Source organism: Limanda limanda, chromosome 19 (assembly GCF_963576545.1).
Source record: "Limanda limanda chromosome 19, fLimLim1.1, whole genome shotgun sequence".
In the NCBI taxonomy this organism is placed as follows: Eukaryota; Metazoa; Chordata; class Actinopteri; order Pleuronectiformes; family Pleuronectidae; genus Limanda; species Limanda limanda.
In genome coordinates this window covers 2461222-2483938 of record NC_083654.1, presented here as the reverse complement: position 1 = coordinate 2483938, position 22717 = coordinate 2461222, and the positions used below count along the sequence as shown (strand labels likewise).

General features: G+C 40.3%; 1 protein-coding gene across 1 annotated transcript in view; it reads left to right on the top strand.

Moving 5' to 3' along the window:
• LOC133026027 (retinoic acid receptor beta-like) overlaps nt 1-22717 on the top strand; it is a 122961-nt gene that overhangs the window by 54107 nt on the left and 46137 nt on the right. The window contains exon 2 of the mRNA XM_061092840.1: nt 3667-3815. Coding sequence (XP_060948823.1) covers nt 3667-3815 — 149 coding nt within the window. The remainder of the gene's footprint in view (nt 1-3666; nt 3816-22717) is intronic.

The window sequence follows — 22717 nt, the reverse complement described above, 5'->3', positions numbered from 1 at the left end:
CTGTTTACCCAAACTTAGCAACACAGCAAGGGTGTTCACGGCTGCATCGCATCATGCTATATTGGAGTCCTCAGATGCTTAATGAACTGCCATTCATTTCCTTAAAAAAAGAGCGTAGCAAATGGTTTTAAGCACTCATTTCACAAATCTGCCAGATTTTCAGAAAAGGGTTTTTCCTTCTGACAGCAAATAATTTGTCCTGAGAGGCATCATTTGCTGTGTCCATGCACCTGATTAACATATGCTGAGTGACTTTAGCAGGCTACAGAGATCAGTGCCGAAGCAGGAACAAATTTAACCGATGGACAAGAATCCTCTGGAAAGTCTAAATATTACTATCTTGCCTCAACAGCCATTGGGACACAGTACACAGGAGAGGATTTTGTTGGGCCACTTGCTAATCTTGGTCAAATATTTCTCCAAGTGGATCGGTGTATGTGCACTGAGAGAAGCCGCTATTCTGGTTGCAGCCAGCAGGTTTGTCAGTGAGATATTTGCTAGACTTATGTCAGACAGTGGCTCAGGTCTGTTGAGTGAGTTGTTAGTGTGTGTTATTTCAGTTTCACCACTGCACCACCCACAAACAAATGCAACAGAGCAAGTGAACGAGACACAATTTGTGTCTGTGTTGGGGACAAGTGCAGGACATGGGGAAGGTCTGTCACCCAGATCTACTTTGAGAAAAAGCACAGGCCTCAGCCTTTTATGATTTGGAGCTGGAATATTCTCTCGACCTCATTAAAAAACTTGCCTGCGATGACAGGCATGCCATTCCAAGACTCTTAGTGCCTTCCTCCAGGAAGCACATCAACAAAAATAGTACTTTGACTTGAGACATTCTAGTCAAATTACAATGACTTGTAATTTCAAGTTTGCATGAGAAAACTGAATCATCATAATACAGTTTTGTCATGAAGACTGCTTATTTCTACTAACACAAGTTGGTTGACAAAAATCTATTTTCTGTTGGAAAGTGCTTAAATGCCTAAATATGTTTGGATTGTATACTTGTATGGCAATAAATATACCTCTCATATAAAGGCAGGTATGTTCCTTCTGCATTCACGTAATCACTGAGGGCACTCTGAGGTAGTAACGCCATAATGACAATTTTCTAAGTTAATGATATATGTACATATAAAAACATATTAAAAATGTAATAAATCAGTCTAAATTGTTCGGAAATGGAAATAAATTCACATTAAAGTTTGTTTCCTAACAGACAAAGTGAGAATTTAAATTTCAGTTGGTAAAAAAAACCTTTGAGGCACGCTAGGAGGTGTTTTCTGGATGTGCTTGGATTAAATTATAATATTTAGAACTTGTTACATAAGGCCTAGTTATATTTGTGCATAGATGCACCCCTTTGCTTTTCCTATTCAAGGGCTTTGGCTTAGATCCGAGACCCCTGGCTTTTCTCCAGTATGGTGTCTCTCCATACATCTGCTTTACATGCAAGCTGCTTCTTACTTCACTCTGCCAACAACAGAGGGGAAGCATTTGGTGCATTTGGAGCAATGAGATGACAAATGTCTATCTCTCTTTCCTATGAAACCAGCTCACACTGCAGTTGTGGAGGAAATAACATGGCTGACTTCTCCTTCTCTTAAAGGGACTCTTACCTTTGTTGCATTTGAGAATTACAGCACATTCGAATCATCCCGCCTTCCTCCAATGCCCCACCCCCTCGTTCCCATCCGCGGTGTTTTTTCTTTTGTTTTTCCCCCTGGGAGCGGCTGTTTCAGTACGCCGTGGACCACTTTGGTCTGCCATCGTCAGTCGCTACGGTCGATACGGTCGCTACTCGCTACTGTCTGCCGTGGAATCAAAACAAACCCTATAGTTGAGGACGCGCCTTGATGACGCGGGCCCGAATGCGCGACAAGAAGCAGACGGGCTTCCTGTCTGTTTCCATGCAGCAAACAGACAGGTCTGTCGGCCAATAAGGTCCTTCGGTCCTAAGAATTTTATTGGTTGAAGTTTTCACTAAATATTACGAGAGTGAAATAATTGTTTGCTTTAACTCCTGGTGGGTCTGTCTTGCATTTTAGAGTGTCATTACCTTATTAATACCAATTTAACCTTATCCACAAAAAGTGTAAAAATGCAACAAAGGTAAGAGTCCCTTTAAGATGAACACCACTTGAAATTCCGACCAGCAAACTTTTCTAAATCTTAACACAGCACCATTATGTCAACTTTATTCAAGTCTGCTTAAAGATTTTGCAGAACTTTAAAGTATTTGATGCTGTCACTGTTTCATAACCAGTCACAGTGACTTCTCCTTGGCGCCCAAACCTCTCCACAAACTCAGATAAGAGCGAGAATCGATAAATCATCTCAATTTAATTAACCTTGCTGGTCGTCTCGCTTTCTCATCCCTGTTTACAGAGGTATCATTTATCCTCATACACAGTGCTGTATGGGCTGTAGACTTGTTAAATCTTCCCTCGAGTCACTGAAGTAACCGAATGTAAAGCTGCAAATTCAACATGTGCAAAAAGTCACACAGGGAAAATGAGGCCGATTATTAGATTACACCTGCAGGTAATTCCATAGAAGGACAAGGGTCCAGTAATTATAAGAGCTTGTCCCCCAACATCAGTAATTGAGTTTACTGTGATGAAGTACGGAAGAATGGAATCTAATTAGCAAAGATTGCTCTCCATTTTCTATGTAAATTGTCTTGTGTTCATGAGGGCAGCACCTGCGTCTCAGCATAGCTTTAAAGTCTGGTACAGTTTCAACGTGTTCTCTAGCATGAATGACGAAGTATTCTTAGAACTTTGGTGTCTGAAAACCAAAAATTACAAGTACACCTTCCACAAATACTACTGTTTAATTTATTCCTCAACTTTTTTTAGATGAGACTGGTTTTAACCAAAAAAAATGTGTTTTTGTCTGCATGGCTTTCCCCTCTTCTTCCATGTCTTTGCCAAAGCGTTTTCTGGAAAGCCAATCATGGAAATCGATAGTTCGTCATATATATATATATATATATATATATATATATATATATATATATATATATATATATATATATATATGTGTGTATATTTAGTCAGAAACTAAAGTATTACAAAGTAACATTTTAACTTTAAGACAACACATTTTCAAATATCAAGGCAATCCATACATTATTTGCTTAGATTCCCATCCATCCATCCATCCATTATCTGTGTCAAATGAACTTTTGAGAGTGGGGGGCTGGAGCCCATCACAGCTGACGTTGTGGAAAGATGTGGGTTAAACCCTGGATAGGCAGCCTAGTTGCTTAGAGTTTTCCAAATCAAAAGTGTTGATTTGACCAACTGACTTACCAAACCACAGATTGTCATCATCCACAGAAAGGTTAGGGGAAGCATGGATGATTCATCCCACTTCAGAATGATGATGTGAACTCCGTCGGGAGTGTAGTAGGAAAATGTTGCTGTTTGTTTGTTGCTCACAACACAGTCGACCAACTGCCTCAAACCAAAAAGTCACTGAGTCAGAGTATTCAGGCCTACTACATTTGGAGAAACCAATTCTCTTTTTGTGGCGATGCAGTTTTTTTTATGTCATGTTTGCTTTGTCTTTTCTAAAGTTCCTGATGTCTAAATGAATCATTCACACATTTGAAACCAAGCTTCTTCATCTTCCTCTTCCTGCTTGCATTTCTTGCAGCCATTGAAACACAGAGCACCAGTTCTGAGGAGCTCGTCCCCAGCCCACCATCCCCGCTGCCCCCTCCCAGAGTCTACAAGCCTTGCTTCGTCTGCCAGGACAAGTCCTCTGGATACCACTATGGAGTCAGCGCTTGTGAGGGCTGCAAGGTAGTACTCCCATACCTCTTCAGATGAAATGGCATGCTGAGTTGTCTCTGTGATGCTCATTCCGAGTGTTGTTTATTGAACGCTGAAGTGTTTTTTCACACAACTGCCTCTTGAGAAAGCAGTTTTCATTCAAATTGGGGATTGTTTTCTGTGCTGGTAATCCGAAACTGATCTGATCATTAATATTTGACCCCGTCTGAACATTATGTAAAGTTTTTTTGATTTTAGTTAGAAAGATTGGAAGTAAATTTTATAACCCACTTAATAAAATGAATGTTTGTAGACCTTTGTAGATGAAGTCTGAAGACCATTGACGACGAGTATAAAAACACATATATCCACTTCATGTCCCAGGACTCAGGAGTTGCTTTCGAAAGGCATCAATGCCCCTATTTTGGCCTTGTCTTTTAAATCTGTCTCAGTAGTCTGCACAGTTTCACTACTGCAGGAAAATTTTAAAGGGCCTTTCTGTGTTGGGTTTCCATGTTCTTCCCATTCATTCGTGGTCTCTTCTCAAAATACATGCCAGTTAGCTGTACTGGTGACCAATACACAGTCATTCCTGATGTTAGATTATTGTAGATATGACATTTCATCATATGAAAAAGAAAGGAAGTGGACCTTGAGTTGCTTACTTACTATTCTTAAGATCCACAATGAAGTTGTATGCTTAACCGATACCTAAAAAGGGGTGTTGATGAATTTATAATAAATGTCAAAAATAGCCATTAAGATAAACAGTATATTGAGAGAACTGGATCCGCTGATTGTAACCAAACCTGTAATTGGACCAAACAAAGAACCATTGTTCAATTGTAAAATGTCATTCTGCAAAACCGTCTTACACACAAAAACACGTTATTAATTTATATTTTTGGCAAGTCATAAATTCATCAACACTGAATGCATCTGTAAAATGACAGAAAACAGACGTGTAGTACCTCCAAATCATTAATAAACTGGTTTATGGTTGGATTCAGCCTCTTTGTTTGGGAAAGATTGGCTCCATACAGAAAAAAGTCAACCGTGATTTCAGACACAAGCAAAACATATTGTGTTACGATGGCAATGTTCAAAAATGAGTTGTCGTGGTATTCGCTGTGACACCTGCACATGCAAGTCTTTTTGGTTAACCATTAAATATGAACCACAGACTAAATTCCATATACCTCACTTGTGTGTGGTCAGCCACAGAAGACCTGTAGGATTATGAGTAAAGTCTAACTGAGAAAACGTGTTGTTACTCTGGCTGCACTGCTCTCTTCAGACATGACAGCGTCTCTGCTCAGTCTCAGTCTTCCATCCCCAAATGCTCCACTTTTAGAAATTCCTCCTAACATCTGCCCTGCCAGCATTTCTTCTGTCTTCTGTCTTTACTTGAGCTCTTTCAGCAGCTGTTGCTAGGCAACCGCTCACGCCCGTATGCACATACTGTATATATAAACAACATCGAGTAGGCTCGTCAGAGAATAGGCTGCTGAGTATGGATTTGAAAGCATTACTGGAGCATTGCGTTGGAACACTTTATATGTAAAACTGTGCTGAGCACTAAACAGTAAATATTGGATCTATGTCGTCAGTGGGAGCAGTAATGGATTACATTTTTGGGAGAATACCACATGTACAGTTAACCTCACAGACATCCTGTATAATTCTTTCTGGGCTATGCGTTTTTTTTCCCCATGTAGCCACGCTGCGGTGTGATGTCCATTCTCCTCCCCACCTCTGTAATTGCAGCAGTGGTATGCCAGGAATCCTTTGGAGTTTTTGGCCCCAGAGGGAGGTGGTGATCAGTTCACTCACCACAGACTCTGGGTCAAACTAAGTTGTCTGGGGTCTCCCATGCGGTGTATGTGCCAATATAAGCCTCATCATAAAGGCCTGTCATGACCTCTGACCTCTCTGCTCTGGTGTGTGATAAAGTCCTTTTAATATTAAAACACAGGAATGCATCTGTACTGCTAAAAATAAACAGTGCAGTGTGTCCCCAGCAGCTTAGTTTATACAAATGAGTGAAACATCATCATCACATGACTGTGGGTCTGAGCACATGGAGCACAGATTATGATTCCCTAATGACAGTTGGTGAATGAAGTGGAATTTAAAGTCTAAGTGCTGCTGAGATTATGAACAATATGAGTTTCAATGGCCCTGACTTAAGCAGCAGATTATATAATATATATTTATATATATATATAAATATATATATTGATATATGTCTTTTGTATGTAACTTTTCTACTCTCTCCTCTCTCACTCTGTATTGTATTCCGTCTCCATGGTGCATGCATTGTTGTGCGTAGTGTGCCGGGAAAGCCCCATCTATTGGATAGATGCAGTCAAGCATACTCTACAGCTGTAGCTTTTAGCCTTTTACTGCCCAGTGAATGAGCCAATTAGAGCCACAAATAGACTCAAAGACAGACAGGGAGTGAGAGTGTGTAAGTGTGTGCGTGTATGGGCTGGTCACATGCATGCACATATCCTGCAGTATAATACATTTCACGGTGCACAGACGGCCAGTCCCAGCACTGTGAAGAATTGCTCAAATAATATGTGTCGCTACATTTGTTGTTTTTCGTTGCCGTTGAACTTCAAATAAATGTCAACATGTTTCTTTTAAGTCCAGTGCCACAGTTCCTTCCCCCAGAAATGGCAGTAATGGAGATCAATACCAGTAAATATGTTTTCATTAATGAATCAAACTGTAACAGTAACTTAAGACAAGCCATGAGTTAGGAAATACCTTTTACAAATATACTTTCATTTTAGCTTTACTTCTCTCTTCTGTCTATGCAGTTTTGCAAATCTATGTTAACATCTGAATCTTGCTAATTCTTACTAGCAGTTTGTTTGGAATATGTGTGATGGCATCATCATACAGCTGTTGCAGGCCATCATGTTTTACGATTGGTCAATAACAATCAGCTAATAGGAGCTTTTCACAGACACATTGTGTTTATTTGCCGATTTGCACAGATATGAAAGTTTTTTTTACCGAATAACCAAAGCAGAAATGCTTTATACATTGTCGACTGACATGTTGGTGTAAGAAAGTTTCCCTTTTTTTGTCTGTTGAGTATCAACATATATCTGATTTCCAGGATCACTTATCCCTCTTTTAAGGGATTGGACATTCTTGATGGTGCAGGACCTCAATCAAATCCCAGGTTGCAGGCCGGAGGATTTAGGAGAGCAGAGAGGAGGAACCATTATTAGAATGTAAAACCCCCAGGGAGTGAAAGCCAGGGCTTTTTCACAGATGATTTTTGGACGTATGACAGTAGAACAGGTGCAAATATTAAAATGAATTCTGCTGCGGTGTCAGTTTCTCGATATGGTCCCTGCTGGTTCACTGTCACATCAATTCTTTAATCACTAAAGTCCTTTCTCAAGCAGGAAAAGAAATTAAACAACACAGCTCCTTGCAAGCTAATATCCTATGATTTACTGTGTTTGCTGTGATCTCTGGGGTTTGGATCAGACAAACAAACAGTTTGAAAGTGTCATTTTACAGTTTAGTTACATTCATTTTGTCTCTAGTTCATAGATGTTATCTGTTCTTTTAAAAACAAAATAATTATTAGATCAATAGCTCAATTGTTATACCTCCACGCCATCAACAGCCATCAGAGGAGGCATAATGTTTTTCGTCAAAGGTCACTTTGACCTCACCTATCTTTTTTATTAATTAGGCAAACATATTTATTTATTATTTTTGTATCTATTGTTAATCATATATAAAATTCCAATTAGGATATTTTTTAAACAAAGTCTCTAATTGAAGTACAACAATGAAGTGTTTGTATTTTATATCCAAAAGGTTTAAGGTCAATTTTACTTTGACTTCACTCTGACAGCAAAACAACACTTTTCTTGACATTATTCAACACCATTAAAAAAAAAGTTTCATGCAACTTAACTATTTATCATATAGCCACAAGAATGTCATTCTAGTCTTCCAATAGCTCATCAATAAATATAATGTTTTAATCTAATAAATGATTTTCTGTTTGTGAGGTTAATTCTTCATATTTAAGAAGCTGGACCAGACAAATGTTGGTATTTAAAAACTTAGATTATTTTCCAGCGTGACAGTAAACCTATGAATGGCAGAAAGCAGCATTTCAAGGTTTGGGTTGTGCTCTGATCAGAGTTTGATTGCATTAATGCCTGAGTAGCTGTTTGATCCAGTAGCAGACTCCCTGTGTGGACAGGGCTGATTTGAATTGTTAAATTGTGCAGGCATATGTGCGTCCAGAAGTACATGCATATGCAACAGATGACAGTTTTTATCTGCGTTGACCCAAAGTCAAGAAATCCTCCAAAGTCAAGTCAGCCTTCACATCCAGTCACCCCTGCGCTTCCTGCCCGTCTGACGTGTTTGACAGCGTCCTTCTGAAAACCCCTCAAATGTCACAGGTGCTGTGGGACCACTTTAAAGACGCCAGAAGGAATCTGATATAAATGCATGTTGCTGTCCTTATGTCTGCTTTCTTTGCTGTAACTAACACATGAGGGGGAAAATGCTCAATATTAGTCTTCTAGACTCCATCGTGTTCAATTTAGCTTTCCAAGCATGAGGAAGTGCTGGCTCTCAGATATCTGTCTGCTTGTAAAGCCTTGCATTTTGGCATCACTTAAATGTGTCTCTGCTAATCAAATACACCACCGTTCTCAGAGGAGAAGGGTGAGTTCAGCTAGATTACAAAAACATCAAATTCAATATTTTCCAGTTCAACTTCTCCCAGTATCCCCGTCTCCACAGAACACACTCTTTCAACATATTTCACAGGGACTATTTCTTCACTTGAAAGTTATCCTGATGAAAACACAGCAAGGCCTTTTGAATATTTGAAAGCCCCTTTTGGACATACATCTTGTTAAACATATGTAATGGCAGTTTTACATGTGTTTACATGTCTCATATCTGAGACTCACAGGGAGTTTCTTGCCATTTACCCCCTATTTAACTGTTTTATCTAAAATGGAAAAAGGTCTCCCCCATAAAGATGTTGGATACTGGCACCAGTTTGAATTATTTAGCTTAGTTTCTGAGAATTTATTGTTCTTAATCTTGGCTTGGCGAGAGTGTGTAACTACTATAATACCCATGAGCCTCGGGGGCCGTTACTATCGGAGATCAGAGCAGAGCAGTAGCATATTGAAATCATAGCATTGAATTCGCGCAGATTGATCATGATAGTAAAAGTAAAATCATTTAACCTGTAGATCAATAGTGTAACATTCAGCTTTAACACAAAGTTAACTGAGCTCATGGCAGAATTGTGCTTGTGGTGGTTAAGTGTTTCTTGACAAAATTAAACCACGGAGTTGCAGCCTATGTGACATGCTGTAATATTTAAGTGCCCTTTGAATTTTTATAAAGAATGTGATTTCTTCAAATGAAGCTGTTAATGTTATGCAGTGATGATTCAGCCAGGGAGAGTTTCAGGATAACCTATGATGTAGAAGTAGTGAAGCACTGTCTCAAGCAATTGGACAGCAGCATGACTACTGTCCAATTTCAAAAGCTGAATGCGGCCAAAGAATGCTTCCCTCCTTCCCTGAGCAACGAATGAACCAAAGGGTGTTTCCTTCTTTATTATTGTGTAGATTAAATAAAGAATATAAATGCAATTTTGCCAAGTCTAAAATCAATAATCCACAGTGGCAAAAATATGTGTTTTTCGAAAATTTTAAACTAACATATCTGTAAACTCTCTATAGATTTTGGATACTGAATTGATTGAACAGTTTAGGAATTCATACGCATGAGTAGATTTTAGTCACTTAATGTCAAGACAAAAACTAAACCATAAAGTTGTTGTTTGAGCCAAAGATCAGGACAAAGGTATATAAACCATTTTGATAGATTTAAGTGGGCCATGGTGAGGGAGGAGACTAAGAACCCAGTGAGTTCTGGAAGGAAAAAGATCATCTGGTCTGATGTGACAAACAGTGAACTCTTTGGGCAGAATCCAGGTTCTCACCTGGGTTTCAATCCCCGTGGTTAAGAGAAGCATGATGGTGGCAGCATCATGGTGTGATGCTTCTCAGCAGCTGGGACAGAAGGACTGATCAGAATTAGGGGCAAGGATAAATTCAGCTCCACAGTTTATTCAGCCTGACTCTGGGTTGATGGTTCTCTTTTTAGCACGACTATGACCCGGAGCACAGAGCCAAGACGAGGCTGGAGAGGCTTCAGGACAAGTCTCTGACTGTCCTTGAGTGGCTCAGCCAAAGCAGAGACTTAAACCCTGAACAACATCTGTGGAGAGAGCTGAAAATGTCACTTCACGGACACTTCCTGTCCCGTGTGACGGATCTTTTGAGTATCTGCCAGGAAGAATGAGATAACCTCCCAAAATCAGGTGTGCAAACCCTGCACAGATTTTCACTAGAAGACTTGAAGCTGTAATTGCTTCTAACAGGTTTTCTGTAAGTAGTAATGAAATAAGAGTCTCCATAATATTGAGAGATTTCAGTTTCTGATTCTGAATGGATTTGCAAAGATTTGTTTTTATTAGATTACAATTAACTTTTTTACACAATTCAAAAAATACACACGTGACTCTTTACAGCTATTCAATAATCTGAAAAGCATTTTTATAGATGTTCGACTTTTATCAATGACTCTATGGATGAATAAATGATCTCCAGCAGGTCTATTTTAATTCAAAAGTAAGCGAAAAGGAATTAGTTCCCAGCCCAAAGTCTTGTTATTCTATGTGCAAAATCTGAATTTTCAAAGTGATGAGAAAAGCTACTTGCAGATCTGGTGGTTAAAGTCAGGGTCTCGCAGTGCTGTGTGACATATCTTTTTACACACCATGTGCCAAATATTGTGAAGGCAGTGTGGCCTTGTCCTTAGGGGTCCTGCCAGGTATGAATAAAGATGAGCACATGTCAGAATGAAAAATATGCAATCACTTTTACAGATGAGGCAATGTTACGTATTCCATGTCTGACAAAGGCTCTTTCAGAGTGTGATTGGTCAGTGCAGCAGCCCTACAGGATCAATGTCTGTGTCAAGGTGGACACGCAAACAAATATCCCTAAACCTGGACAAACATTTCGAGAACTGCTGTGTCTGTATGACTACTATCCAGCAAGGTTTTTTTTTTTTCAGTGGCTTAGTTTCCCTCTTTTTAGCATTGATGCAGAACAATTTAGAAAATTACATCATAGCTTTGTTTTGCATAAGCCCTGAAATGTCCAGAAAGAAAGACGACTTGAATCTGTACGCGTGTCGTCGGCGCTGACAGGCCTTTGGGGATGAAGACAAAACTTTGAGCCTGTGAGCCCTCCTCCCTCGCCCCCTGTTACGTGTTGGATCCTGAGATGTTGACACAGTGGGATTAGTTTGATGGAACTGGTTTGACAAGCGGGAGACCGTAACCTCTGTGAATAAAACACAATTCAGAATCCACACAGTGGAAAAGAAACACTCCTCTCTCTGAACCCCCAGCCCTCTCTGCTCTCTCCCTTTCCACCTCACGCCCACATGCAGAGACTGAATAAAGGAATAAATTCACCTGCATTCAGCTACAAATCTCAGTTTCTCACCGAGGCAGAATTTAGAGATTTTAGAAAGACTTAATTCATTATTCACACGACCAACCAGATGCCTCGCATTTAAATAATGTATGTAGAAAATGAAAGCAGGTTCCACCTTCCACATAGAATACAACTTGTGAGTATTTAACGAGCTGGGATGCGGTTTACGTAGAAATCCAGCACAAAGTGCACTTTGTATAAAAGTGCTAAAAAACTGTTGTCTATTTACTGCTATTTACAACAATGTAATCCACTGCACCATGTGTTTTTATCAGATGACAATCATAGCTCACAACCATTGTTTCAGATAAGGCTTCTCACAAAAGCTGTTGAAGTAGATATAACGCTGTGAATAGGTAGTCACGGTTTCTTAGTGACTCACATATTTATGTAGACATTTTTAAAGCACTCAGTAACACATGCTGTACCTGAGTCAAAGCTGCTAAACACTTTGTACTAAATAAGTGTTGTTAAAATTGTTCAGCATTCAAAGAGAGAAATATAATGTTTTATCCAGATCTGTATCCAAACCTGCAGAAAATCCCATAATATTCAATGGATGCGATGTTATTATGGATGGTACAACAGCAGAGAATAAGACAGAATATGTTAAAATGACCTTATAATGTTGGGATCATGTCAGGTCTAACAACCACATACATCTGGATGATTATTCTCTTGTTATAGTTTTCAACTTGTTTCATTACTAGAACCATTGTTCACCCTCACAGCGATTGCCCACCTATCCTAGCAGACCACTTCAAGCAGATCTGATTATGTTTCGGGGCATAAGCCTTAAAATGTGGTAAATGCAGGAGCAGGGAATGAAAAAAAAGCAATCCTGTAAGGAATTAGTTTAAGGAGAATTTTGGGTAATATGGTGGTTCCAGGTGCTTGGGCTTGTAGGTGCAGGACTCACCATTTTTAAAACTTTAAACTTCTAACTTGTTTTTTAATAACATTTCCCTTTTGTTTTTCTGAGTTTGAATAAAGCGTGGAGTTAATACATTGATGTAGGTTTACTCTCTGTTGGAAGCACCACTCACAGCATGGAAGCCCCTATACCGTCAGATATCCTGCTGACTAACAGATAAACACATAAACAGGAGTAAAAATAAAACCTCCTCTGTGTAACAATGAATTATGCAGGAGTTTAAATGTGGTAATAAGATAATATATGCATTTTTCTGCTTTTGTGAGTACGGAGAATTTGGGATTCATCAACATAATAATTTTGACACAAATGACCCTGCGATGGATACAAATAATATGAAGGTTTGATGAGTCATACTTTGAACAGAACTTGGTTTTAGTAGCCAGTCCCTTCCTCCCCACATTGATAAAGCAAGATGGTTTCAAAACCTCAGAGAGAGTCACATGTGAGGGATCCCTCTCCACTAATAACATAAGAGATCTTTAACTCTGCGTAGACCACCATGTGCACCATGTCCAACCCAAAGGTAGGAGACAATGGATCCTTTTCTGCACATTTAGCTGGACTGTCTTTTTGTTGGCTATCCTGTCCACAGTCTAAACTGATTCAGCTGTGTGTGTGGTAAAGGGGCCACTCTCAGCACCCATTGACTGTTTAGCAACACCTATCTGAGAGGACAAAGGGGAAGGAAGGTTTGGCCGTTTTAATATTTGCTTTGTTCCAGGATGCTACTGTGACATCTAATTGCAACGAATATCATATATATTACCTTTAACAGACCTAGATGCAGTGCCTTCCACCCTGCTCCTACCTACATCCATAGCAGTTCTTGGGCCTGCAGCACCCTCCTCACACCTCATAATCCTTCTCCCCCCGGGTGCTTTTCATATCTTTATTTACTCCCTGCTGTCCACTGCTGTTGCAGGACGCCGATGATGAAGATCCCAGTTGAGCTGACTAGAGAAATAGAGAGGGAAAAAAGGACATGGATCTGCCGGGGCCATTCTCTGAGTTCGTTCTGCCTGTCACCATAATCTATACAGCTCCCCTCGGTGCTAACACTCACTCTCATAATGTGATTTGTCAACGTTGTACAACATAAAAGAAGTGCAGGGCGCTAATAGAGAGAGAAAAATAAGACAGAGAGGTTCAACACTGCAGAAGTATGACATGAAATAGATATGATTGTTATGCCACCGCATCCTTGTGCTCTCCCTGCAGTGCAATTTGCTGCTCAACTGCTGAAACAGCTTTGTGTCTTTTTACTGTCATTAGTAGATGGCTAGTTGGAAGTCTTGAATTTTGTGTATGTTACATATGCGGCAGTGGCTGAGGGGTAGAGTGGTCGTCCTTCAACCAGAAGGTCGGCAGTTAGATCCCAGTCTTCCCCATCTGCATGCCGAAGTGTCCTTGGGCAAGATGCTGAACCCCTCACATAAAAAAAAGTGCTGTTCACAGATGCACTGTGTGTGTTTGTGAATGGCAGAATGGCAAACTGTACTGTAAAGTGCTTTGATTGGTCATCAAGACTAGAAAAGCACTTTATAAATACTTACCATTTGACAACCATTTATTTATGTATCACCAGGAGTGTGACTGTGTGTGTGGGCAGAGCTCAGGTTGTTAATGTGTGAAGTAGGTATGACTATGAAGGGGAGGTTGTGGCTTAGGAGGTCGATCCGTGGCTCCTCCAATCCTCAGGCTGAGTCGTCCTTGGGCAAGACACTAAGTCCCTGTGTGTGAATGATGTGTGATAAAAAGTGCTGCGTATAAAAGTGCTGTATGAATGTGTAAATGGGTGAATGTGATTTGTATTGCAAAATGCTTTGAGTGGTCAGTAACACTAGGAAAGTGCTATATAAATGCAGTCCATGGACAGTTTACCATACTTTCCCGGGCGACTGGTTAGCCGTTATACACTCGTTCAAATTGTCAGTTGTTGGACAATCGCTGGTTTTCCGTTGAGAAGGGTTAAAGTGCTGCACCATTAGCCTTCCATTGGCGACAGGTTGTTTTAGAAATACGTTTGAACTCACCTGAGCTAATGGAGACTGGTCTAGGTCTAACTTATTTTAAGTTTGAGTTGACTCCAAATGAGTTTGTGTGGCTGCAACTGGTCGAACCAGATGCCCTCACACTCCCTGAGTCTGGCTATGTTGGGGGTTTCTTCCTGTTGAAATGCGGTGGTAGGTTTCTCTATAATATTATTAAATTTGTGCTAATATTAATGACCAATCGATTTTCTTCCCTGCAACCAATCGACTGGTTGAGGATTAGCAATTAGTTAATCAAGATCTTCTTTGGTTGACAGCAGAAATAGGAGGAACAGTCTTAAGTGTATCCCATGTGGTGCAGTGGAGGGGGACTTGCTGCTCAAGGAATAAATCTTTTCTGCTATTTGTCAGAGGAATTAGCAGTTACCTGCTCAAACAGGTATACTAAATATGAATGATGGTCCTTTAGTGCTTGGAGTTGATGTGCAAGTTTGTCATTAGAGAGACGTTGTGGATTATTAATTCAAACACATTAGGTTCCTTGTTGATTTGGAAAAAATGTGAAAAAGATGGAAACTATTTTTTTATCAATAATGGGGAAAGTATAGTCACAGCATTGATCAGGATTTATTTTATTGTTAAAATTATCGTTGTTTTATCAGCTACCTTGACACCAAATGCTTTTCCAAAACGAATCTTAAGGTAAAAGAGATGTGAAAACCATATGACCATCAACAACATGTGGTTGCGTCGTGGTTGAGATAGAAAACGAGTTCTGTTAACGTGTATCCAGAGTTAAGTCAGTCAGCCTGATGCAGCATAGTGCTGTCTGACTGACTCCCACGCTGACCTAAATTTCACTGGTGTACTTACACGACCTCATCCTTCCCTCTTTAACATTTTTTCTACTGTATATGGCAGTGTTGTGTCAGCCGTTCTACTTACATGTTTAGAATCGTCTTTATTATTTGATTTATTTTAAGCTGCACCATTCTTCTTAAGCCTCAGGTTGGAGCTTGTCATACAGCTTAAACTGTAACACACGCCCTTTTAAATACTCCAGCCCCAGCTCCACCCAGCTTTTATCTTATAGGTCCAGTGAGTAAGATTTAGGTGAAAGGGAACTATTGGCATAAATTGAATATTAAATAACCATGGTGATGTTTTCACTATTGTGTTTCATCTCAAGGCCGGCGCATGCTTCTGCAACGGCGTCTGTGGCTTTTCACGCAGCTGTGTCGACAGACTCGTTTTAATTTATGGTTCCCCAAGGGTTGCGCTTGATGCAAAGCAATTCACTGCCAGACCACTAGGCGGAGTAATGTTTTTTGTCGAAGTCGGCTCTTCTTTGTGTGTGGCAGTCGTCGTTGACTGTTTATTAACATTGCCACGGTGGCTCCTCATAGCCTTTTTCTGGCGGACAAATCAGCCAGTTAGTGACGGGTTATACCAGTGGTCATAGTTTCGGATCTCTTCTGCCAAGTGCTTTTCTTTTTGGTCTATATTCGTTCTTCTAAATCTTCCGTGGTTTCCGCTGTCATTATGGGGCATGAAACCGGAAATGCGACTCCTGAAAGGATGTAGTTAGTAGACCAATCACAGACTTGTGGGCTGCGTGAGGCTTGCGGAGCTTTGCCGTCTAGTTAGAAAAATTGGGCGACGTACGTAAGCACGTAAGTACGTAAGGGGCCCGGAAGGGCTCTTGCGCTTGCGGGCCCCTGAAAACGCAGAAGCATGTGCCGGCCTTTAACTGTAAGAATTGTTGTTTTATTTACCCTAGAATCGTCCCTTGTTATTAAAATACTTTATATTTACATCGGGAGCAGGTCCTCTCTGCGTAGACCACCATGTTTTTTACAGTCGTCCAAACTGGACAAACTAAAAATCTTCTGCGTTTTTATGATAGCTGAAGGCTACCAGAGGTTCACTTTTATATTTGGAAGGGGAGGGTGAGGTGAGGGGTATTCAGCTGCAACATGCAACTTCACCACTAGAAGTCACTAAATCCTACACACTGAAACTTTAACTTTAGGAAGTGCACAATGTGTTGGCTAAATGATTATGTGTTGTTTCCCTTTCTATTCAGCACTATTTCATATTTTATTCATGCACAATTCAAGTTAACTGGTGCAACTAAGATGTTACACAACCCCCTGCCCCTAGGTGGGGCTGTGGCCCGGCCTGCCCTCTCCCCTGTGTTGCGCGGATGATTTAAACTAGCATGAAAGTGGAACACTAATGTGCAAGGAAAGAATGCTGCTATTGGTAGCACTGCAAGGTTTAAATTCAATAGGGAAACTAGTCGTGTCCCCATTAAGTTCACATACAATTTTCACATTTTTTAAACACCTGGATTTCAATTTGCTATCATAACCTGGCTGATATAAAATCAATGACTGATCATTGGTTAAATCAGGTCATGTGAAAAGTACTCACAGGTGAGTCATCTGTTTAGGAACTAATTTTAGATTCAAACTCAAAATGGGGCCATTCACATTACACATTTGGGGTTGATTTTTAGTTTGTATTGTTTCACTATTATGCAAGTCTTACTTTTGTTCAGTTTCCCTGGTCATTATATCAAAATGATTCTAAATATGCAAAATTGTTTTTGAATTATGTACTTGAGATTCAGAGGTGCCCTGAGTTTGATCAGAATGACTGTAGTGAGTACTTCCATTGTTGTAGCGTGAACATGGAGTATTTGTTACATGTGGTTTTGCAACGGACTGTAGCCCCTTTGTGGACGAGTTTGTAAATTCAGCAGGGCAGGGGTCTTATAGTGCTGAACAAGTAGCATCGAAGCTTCTGCCATCTTGTTGTGTCCAGCTCTCTGTTTTCAAAGCTGAGCCATGTCAAGATAGTTTGCAGTCTGGTAGTGACCATCTGGAAATGTCCGTAAGCTGAAATGAAATGAACTGGCACTGGTCACAATATCACTGTGCCCAGAACTTTAATGTTGCACTAATCAATATTTTTTTAATTTGAACAAATGTCTACATGCTGTGATATGAAAAGGGTTTCTCACAGTGATGAACCCATGGAAATATTACGAAGTCATTTAGACAGCTTTCAGCTCACTGGTAGTTTTCTGGCTTGCAGCTTTGTTGCTTTGGTTCAGCTACACCACTCTCATGTGCATCGTCTCCAGCAACAGCACTGATACAACCCCAGCACACTACCTGCTCAGGACCAAACATCTAGTTAGCAACTAAAGTGCAAGAGCTTTGTGAAAAAATATTTTATGTCTAATTCTAATTTGTGCCTAATTACAACTCAAAGCTCTGAATTTGTTGATTGTGAATTGGAACCCTATAACTAAATAAGAGAAGGTTTGAATCACCTCAGTGGATGTGGAGAAACCAGAACTGGAAAAATATATAATGTGATGATACACACACTTGAATGTAGCTCATACTGGCGTGGGGCTGTGTAACTAACCTTCCAGAATTTCCAGACATTAGGCCCAACCGTCTCCTAAACAGCTGAATAAGTTGAAACCATAGAAAAAGATCCACATCTAGTACCACACAATAAAGCAACACAGTAGTGTTTCTAGTGTTTGCCTTGCTGTGCTGGATGGGACAGGTCAGCAACAGGTCTGCCTGTGTGGGATGTGTGTTAATGTGCAAGTGAGCAGGACGGAGGCCTCCCACCGGAGAGCGAGAGAGAGAGAGAGAGCTCAAACATGGCTTCTGAGTGCTGAGGGGGCCCCTGGCAGGTCTGGGGCAGAAAGATGAGCGCTGAATGGCGAGCGGCAACCTGAAGAATAGGGCCACAGTGGGGCGTCTGGGGAAGACTGGGTGATCTGAAACCTCCTCATTCTCTCCTCTATTATCTTTTCATGCCTCTCGTTTGGTCTCCAGTTTTGTGTCTCTGTAGCTATTCAGAGCTGCTTGGGTGAGTCACACAGCTCCTCTGTTCGGGCCTCTTACCAGCTATTTTCTTCCTCCTCCTCTCTATGACCTCTTTTTTTGCCCTTTCCTTTCTACTTCCCCTTATCTTACCTTTCAGTTTCCACTGTATCTCCTGGTCCATCTGTGCACTTCAGATGTTCAGATGGACAGATAAGCACTGATTGAGTATCGGGGGCTGGTTGGAGAGAGAAGGAGAAACATTAGAGAGGAGCGGGGGTCTGAGAGAGCTGTGTCTTGTTTTCCATGTTGTAACTGTTTGTGCCTTATCAGTTGAGGTTTCACATTTGCCACGGTAACAATGTGACTCTTTGTGCAGTCCGGCTCCTTTCTTGTCCTGTTGTTCTTCTGTTTCAGTTGATACAGCAGGCTGAAGCACAACACCGCTGCTGTCCCCATTTTGTGTTCTCCAAAATGTCCATTTTAAGCTTCTACAAAACCCACTTGGCACAATTGATGTGTTCACTTGGAGAAATGTGTGTACATGGAATACAGTATAAAACAATTTGCATTTGGTTGAGAAAGCCTCTAATCCGACCATTAGTTCAAACCCTTATTTTGACATGAAAAAACTGAAAACTGGAGTGGAATAATGGACTTATGATTTTTCACATGATCGCAGTCGTTTAAAGTTCCTGACTCATTTCCTAAAATGGAACAAGAATTTTAGGAAACCTGCTCTTATTCTTGTCCTCCTTTTCCAAGTTGTATTTTTTCCCATAGTTGTTCTGACAACCCTGTTCGCTCCCTGAACTCTAATGTCTTTCCAGTAAACTGCTGGTGTAAGTAATAGCCTGGACTGGATGAACTGGATAATTATCACTCTCCACCCTCTCCACCCTCTCCACCCCCCTACCTTCCTACTTTCCACTCTACCTCTTCTCCTAATTTTTCTGGAACCCCTCAGGGTCTCCAGTGTCCTCTCCACTTTCCACGGCAGTGATAAGATGTCGACACGATTAAGGGTGAAAGCTAATCCGCTGCGCTGCCTCTCTCCCCGCGGCTCTACCCAGTCCTCGGGCAACACAAAACGCTGCAGCTGAGTCCAAAGAGCTGCAGCCAGAGAGAGAGAGAGAGAGCGAGAGAGAGCGAGAGAGAGAGAGAGAGAGAGAGAGAGAGAGAGAGAGAGAGAGAGAGAGAGAGAGATAAAGAGGAGGAGGCCAGGTGGACAAGGGGTTGACTTGTAGCTTAATAATTGATAGGCGCAACTTTCGTTTTTTAATCTGTAAATGAGAAGGCCTAAGATGGTGGGGCCGTCACTCTGACACCCTATCCCTGGCCCATTAAGATAACAAGATGTTGGATAATGATCTTTGTTAAGGTGCAGTTTATCAGTCCGGGGGAAGTGGCCTTATCTCCCAGGTGGCTGAGCTGGTGTCCTCTGATGCACTGACATTACATCTCAATATGGCTGTATCTACAGAAGAGAGAATAGAGAGTTATGTAATCAAGACGGCTATAGGTGTCAACATACACAAAATGTACCTTTCCACAAAGAATTAATAGGGCCCTCTGTACAAAACTAATTGAATTATATCTGTTTGATCATCATTTACTTTGTGAAATTGCATTGTTTATAATTATTAGGGCTGTCAGTTTAACGCGTTATTAACGGCATTAACGCCGTCAATTTTTTTAACGCGAGTTAAAGCAGAGCTGCAGCTGCAGCTTCAGAATCTGTGTTCGCCTCCAGTCTGACCTGCTCTCGCTTTTTGTTTTAATATTTCGCCCACTAAAATATATATTTTGATGCTATCGTAGCGTCCCCGCTTACACAGGACACAGAACTTCTTCGTGGTTTAGTAGCTTGTATTTTCCTCCACACGAACATGTGCACTTCTCTCTCGTACTCCGTCACTCGCACACATCAACAGTTCACGTCCTCATTGAGCCCCAATCCCGAAACAACCCCATCCTATTGGTCCAAACAGTCACATGTCCCACCCAGACTCCTTCACTGACCCTCAGGATATCAGAGCGCTCCTTCAACACAGTGTTTTACTGAACATACGCCAAACATAAACATAAACCCAGTCCGTTACACTATTAGGCTGCAGCTATATGTTTTTATTTATTTCAAAATAGGGTACTTCTTATTTCATACATTTTCCACAAATAAGGGGAGGACTCATATAGCCCTACAAAGTTCTGTGTTTAATTTATTTCAAAGTAGGCCGACACTTGCCTGTGTATTTTGTTTGTTTGTTATTTTGTTGCTTGTCTGTTTGAGTAGCTGGCTGAAAGCAAAGAAGTAGTAGGCTTACCTTTTATTGGTAACCTAACTGTTATGGTTCATTGTTTCTGAAATAAGAGGCCTGACTGCTATGTTCACAGCAAACTTGAAAAAAAGAAAATATTAAGCCATGGTTTAACTGCACTATAGGCTGAGTCCTTGTTTATCTGAAATGTGCACTTTATAATTTTATTTTGTCCCGCCCTGTTTGGCAATGTTGTTTTTCAATAAAATAAAACATTTGCATAAAGCAAGCCAATCCGCTTTTCCATGTTGATAAGAGCATTAAAACGAAAGTAAAATTATGGAAAAAAAATAAATGAAGCGACATTTAGAATAGATACAAATTTGCGATTAATTGCGATAATCGCGAGTTAACTATGACATAAATGCGATTAATCGCGATTAAATATTTGAATCGTTTGACAGCTCTAATAATTATGTATTATCTCCAAATTTTATGAGAGAGGCTGGGGATAAAAACACAAAAAAATACGTATTTTGTCAGCATAATTTTAAGTGGAAATTAATACATATTTGTGACCTATTCAACCACTTGCTGCATGTCATCCATATATATATCTGCAGACAGATCCTGTATGGGGGCAAACTGAGTTTAGCAGCCTGCCCTCCTCTGCATCCTTGTCTACGAGGTGTGATTCATTCTCAACTTGTCCCTGCAGCTGAAACCTCTGATCCTATAATTTATTGAGCCCAGCAGCAGCGCTTCTGCAACTTTACACTTCCTAGGTAAACACCTTTGTACAACACTCAGCTCAAGGGTGTCCTTTGGTCACACATTTATAAACTTCAAATGAGTTCACCCTGCAGGGCACGTGCTGGAAAATGTCAGCAGTCTACAGTATCAAGACAACACTGGTGTCCTGTGGTGACAGAAATAAATCAAAGAGATGCGTAGGACAGAGGAGACACTAAAAATACTGATGAGAACAAGAAAGAGGGCAGAAAAGAAAGCAAGACTCAGAGAGCAGATGTGATGATTTTCAGTGTCATCTCAGACACTGATGGTGTTTCCCTGGAGGTTTGAAGAGATTAATTGTTCCGAGTTGCAGCTTCTGTTCACTTTTTGCTGCTCAGAGACCACTGGAGATACACATTGCTACACATACAACTCATGTTTGAATAACACTGTGACTGGAACTGTTGGAACAACCATCAAAAAGACAGACTTATAGCTTATTGCACCATTGAGTTGATGGTCAGATCAGACCTCTGGCTTTGGAGGCAATTCCCTTGTCACAAAAAAGAAAACACATGCCCGAACCTTGGGAGGGTCCACAGCCAGACTTCAGCAAGCTATCACCACCTCTAATATAAAATGTGGCCAGTATAATAAAAAAGAGAAATCTTTTTAAGTTTTGTAAGCTTTGTTCCCATAATCCTTTATTCAGTTAATACATTGCTAATGGATAATGTTTCCTTAATTTATTCTAATATAATATCTAGCATAGGAACCTGCTTCACAAAGGTTTGCGATTAGGACAAGCAAGACCTTATGAACAATATTCACCTATCAGACTGGACGGAGAGAAGCTGCCAAAGGGACTGCACGGCAAATATAACGTGTGTGTGCTCCAGTAGCTGATCTGACACCAAATCCATAATTACTAATCCATGAGCCATGATAAATAGAAAATAACCAGCACATGCACAGATTAGTCATGTAACTGGCATTATTGACAGCAAACAGTCAAACACCCTGACCACAGCAGAGCTGCACAAATACAACAGATTTAAACTAGTGGTTCACTATATTTTGTCTTGCCTAATTAATGTTACCTCCATGACTTTATTAGATTATATTTTATTTTAGAAAAAGGCCTTTTCTATTGTAATGCTAAAAATAAAAATAAATACTAAGTTCAAATAATAAACTCTGAGCAAAGAAACAAAAATAGCTCAAATTAAATAATGTGATCTTACATTTTACTGCTGAGGTTACATAATACATACATGATACAAGGACTATCAGTATTGTGCAACACAAGAGCAACAGCGTTTCTTTATCTCCAACCTATCTACATGAATCATCAGCTGAAGTGCTGGTGCTGATTTCTTGCTTAGAAACAATTATCTTTAGTTGCTATCTTTTACCACAACATATCATGTATGCAGCCACTGAAATAATTTTCAGTTCCCCTTGCTTATTTGTCCTTTTTAACACACAAAAGTTCATGATCGTTTGTTAGCGTTTTGAACAAACTGGCCGGCATTTGCTATTTTTATGTCCTGAAGCTATAAAACTTG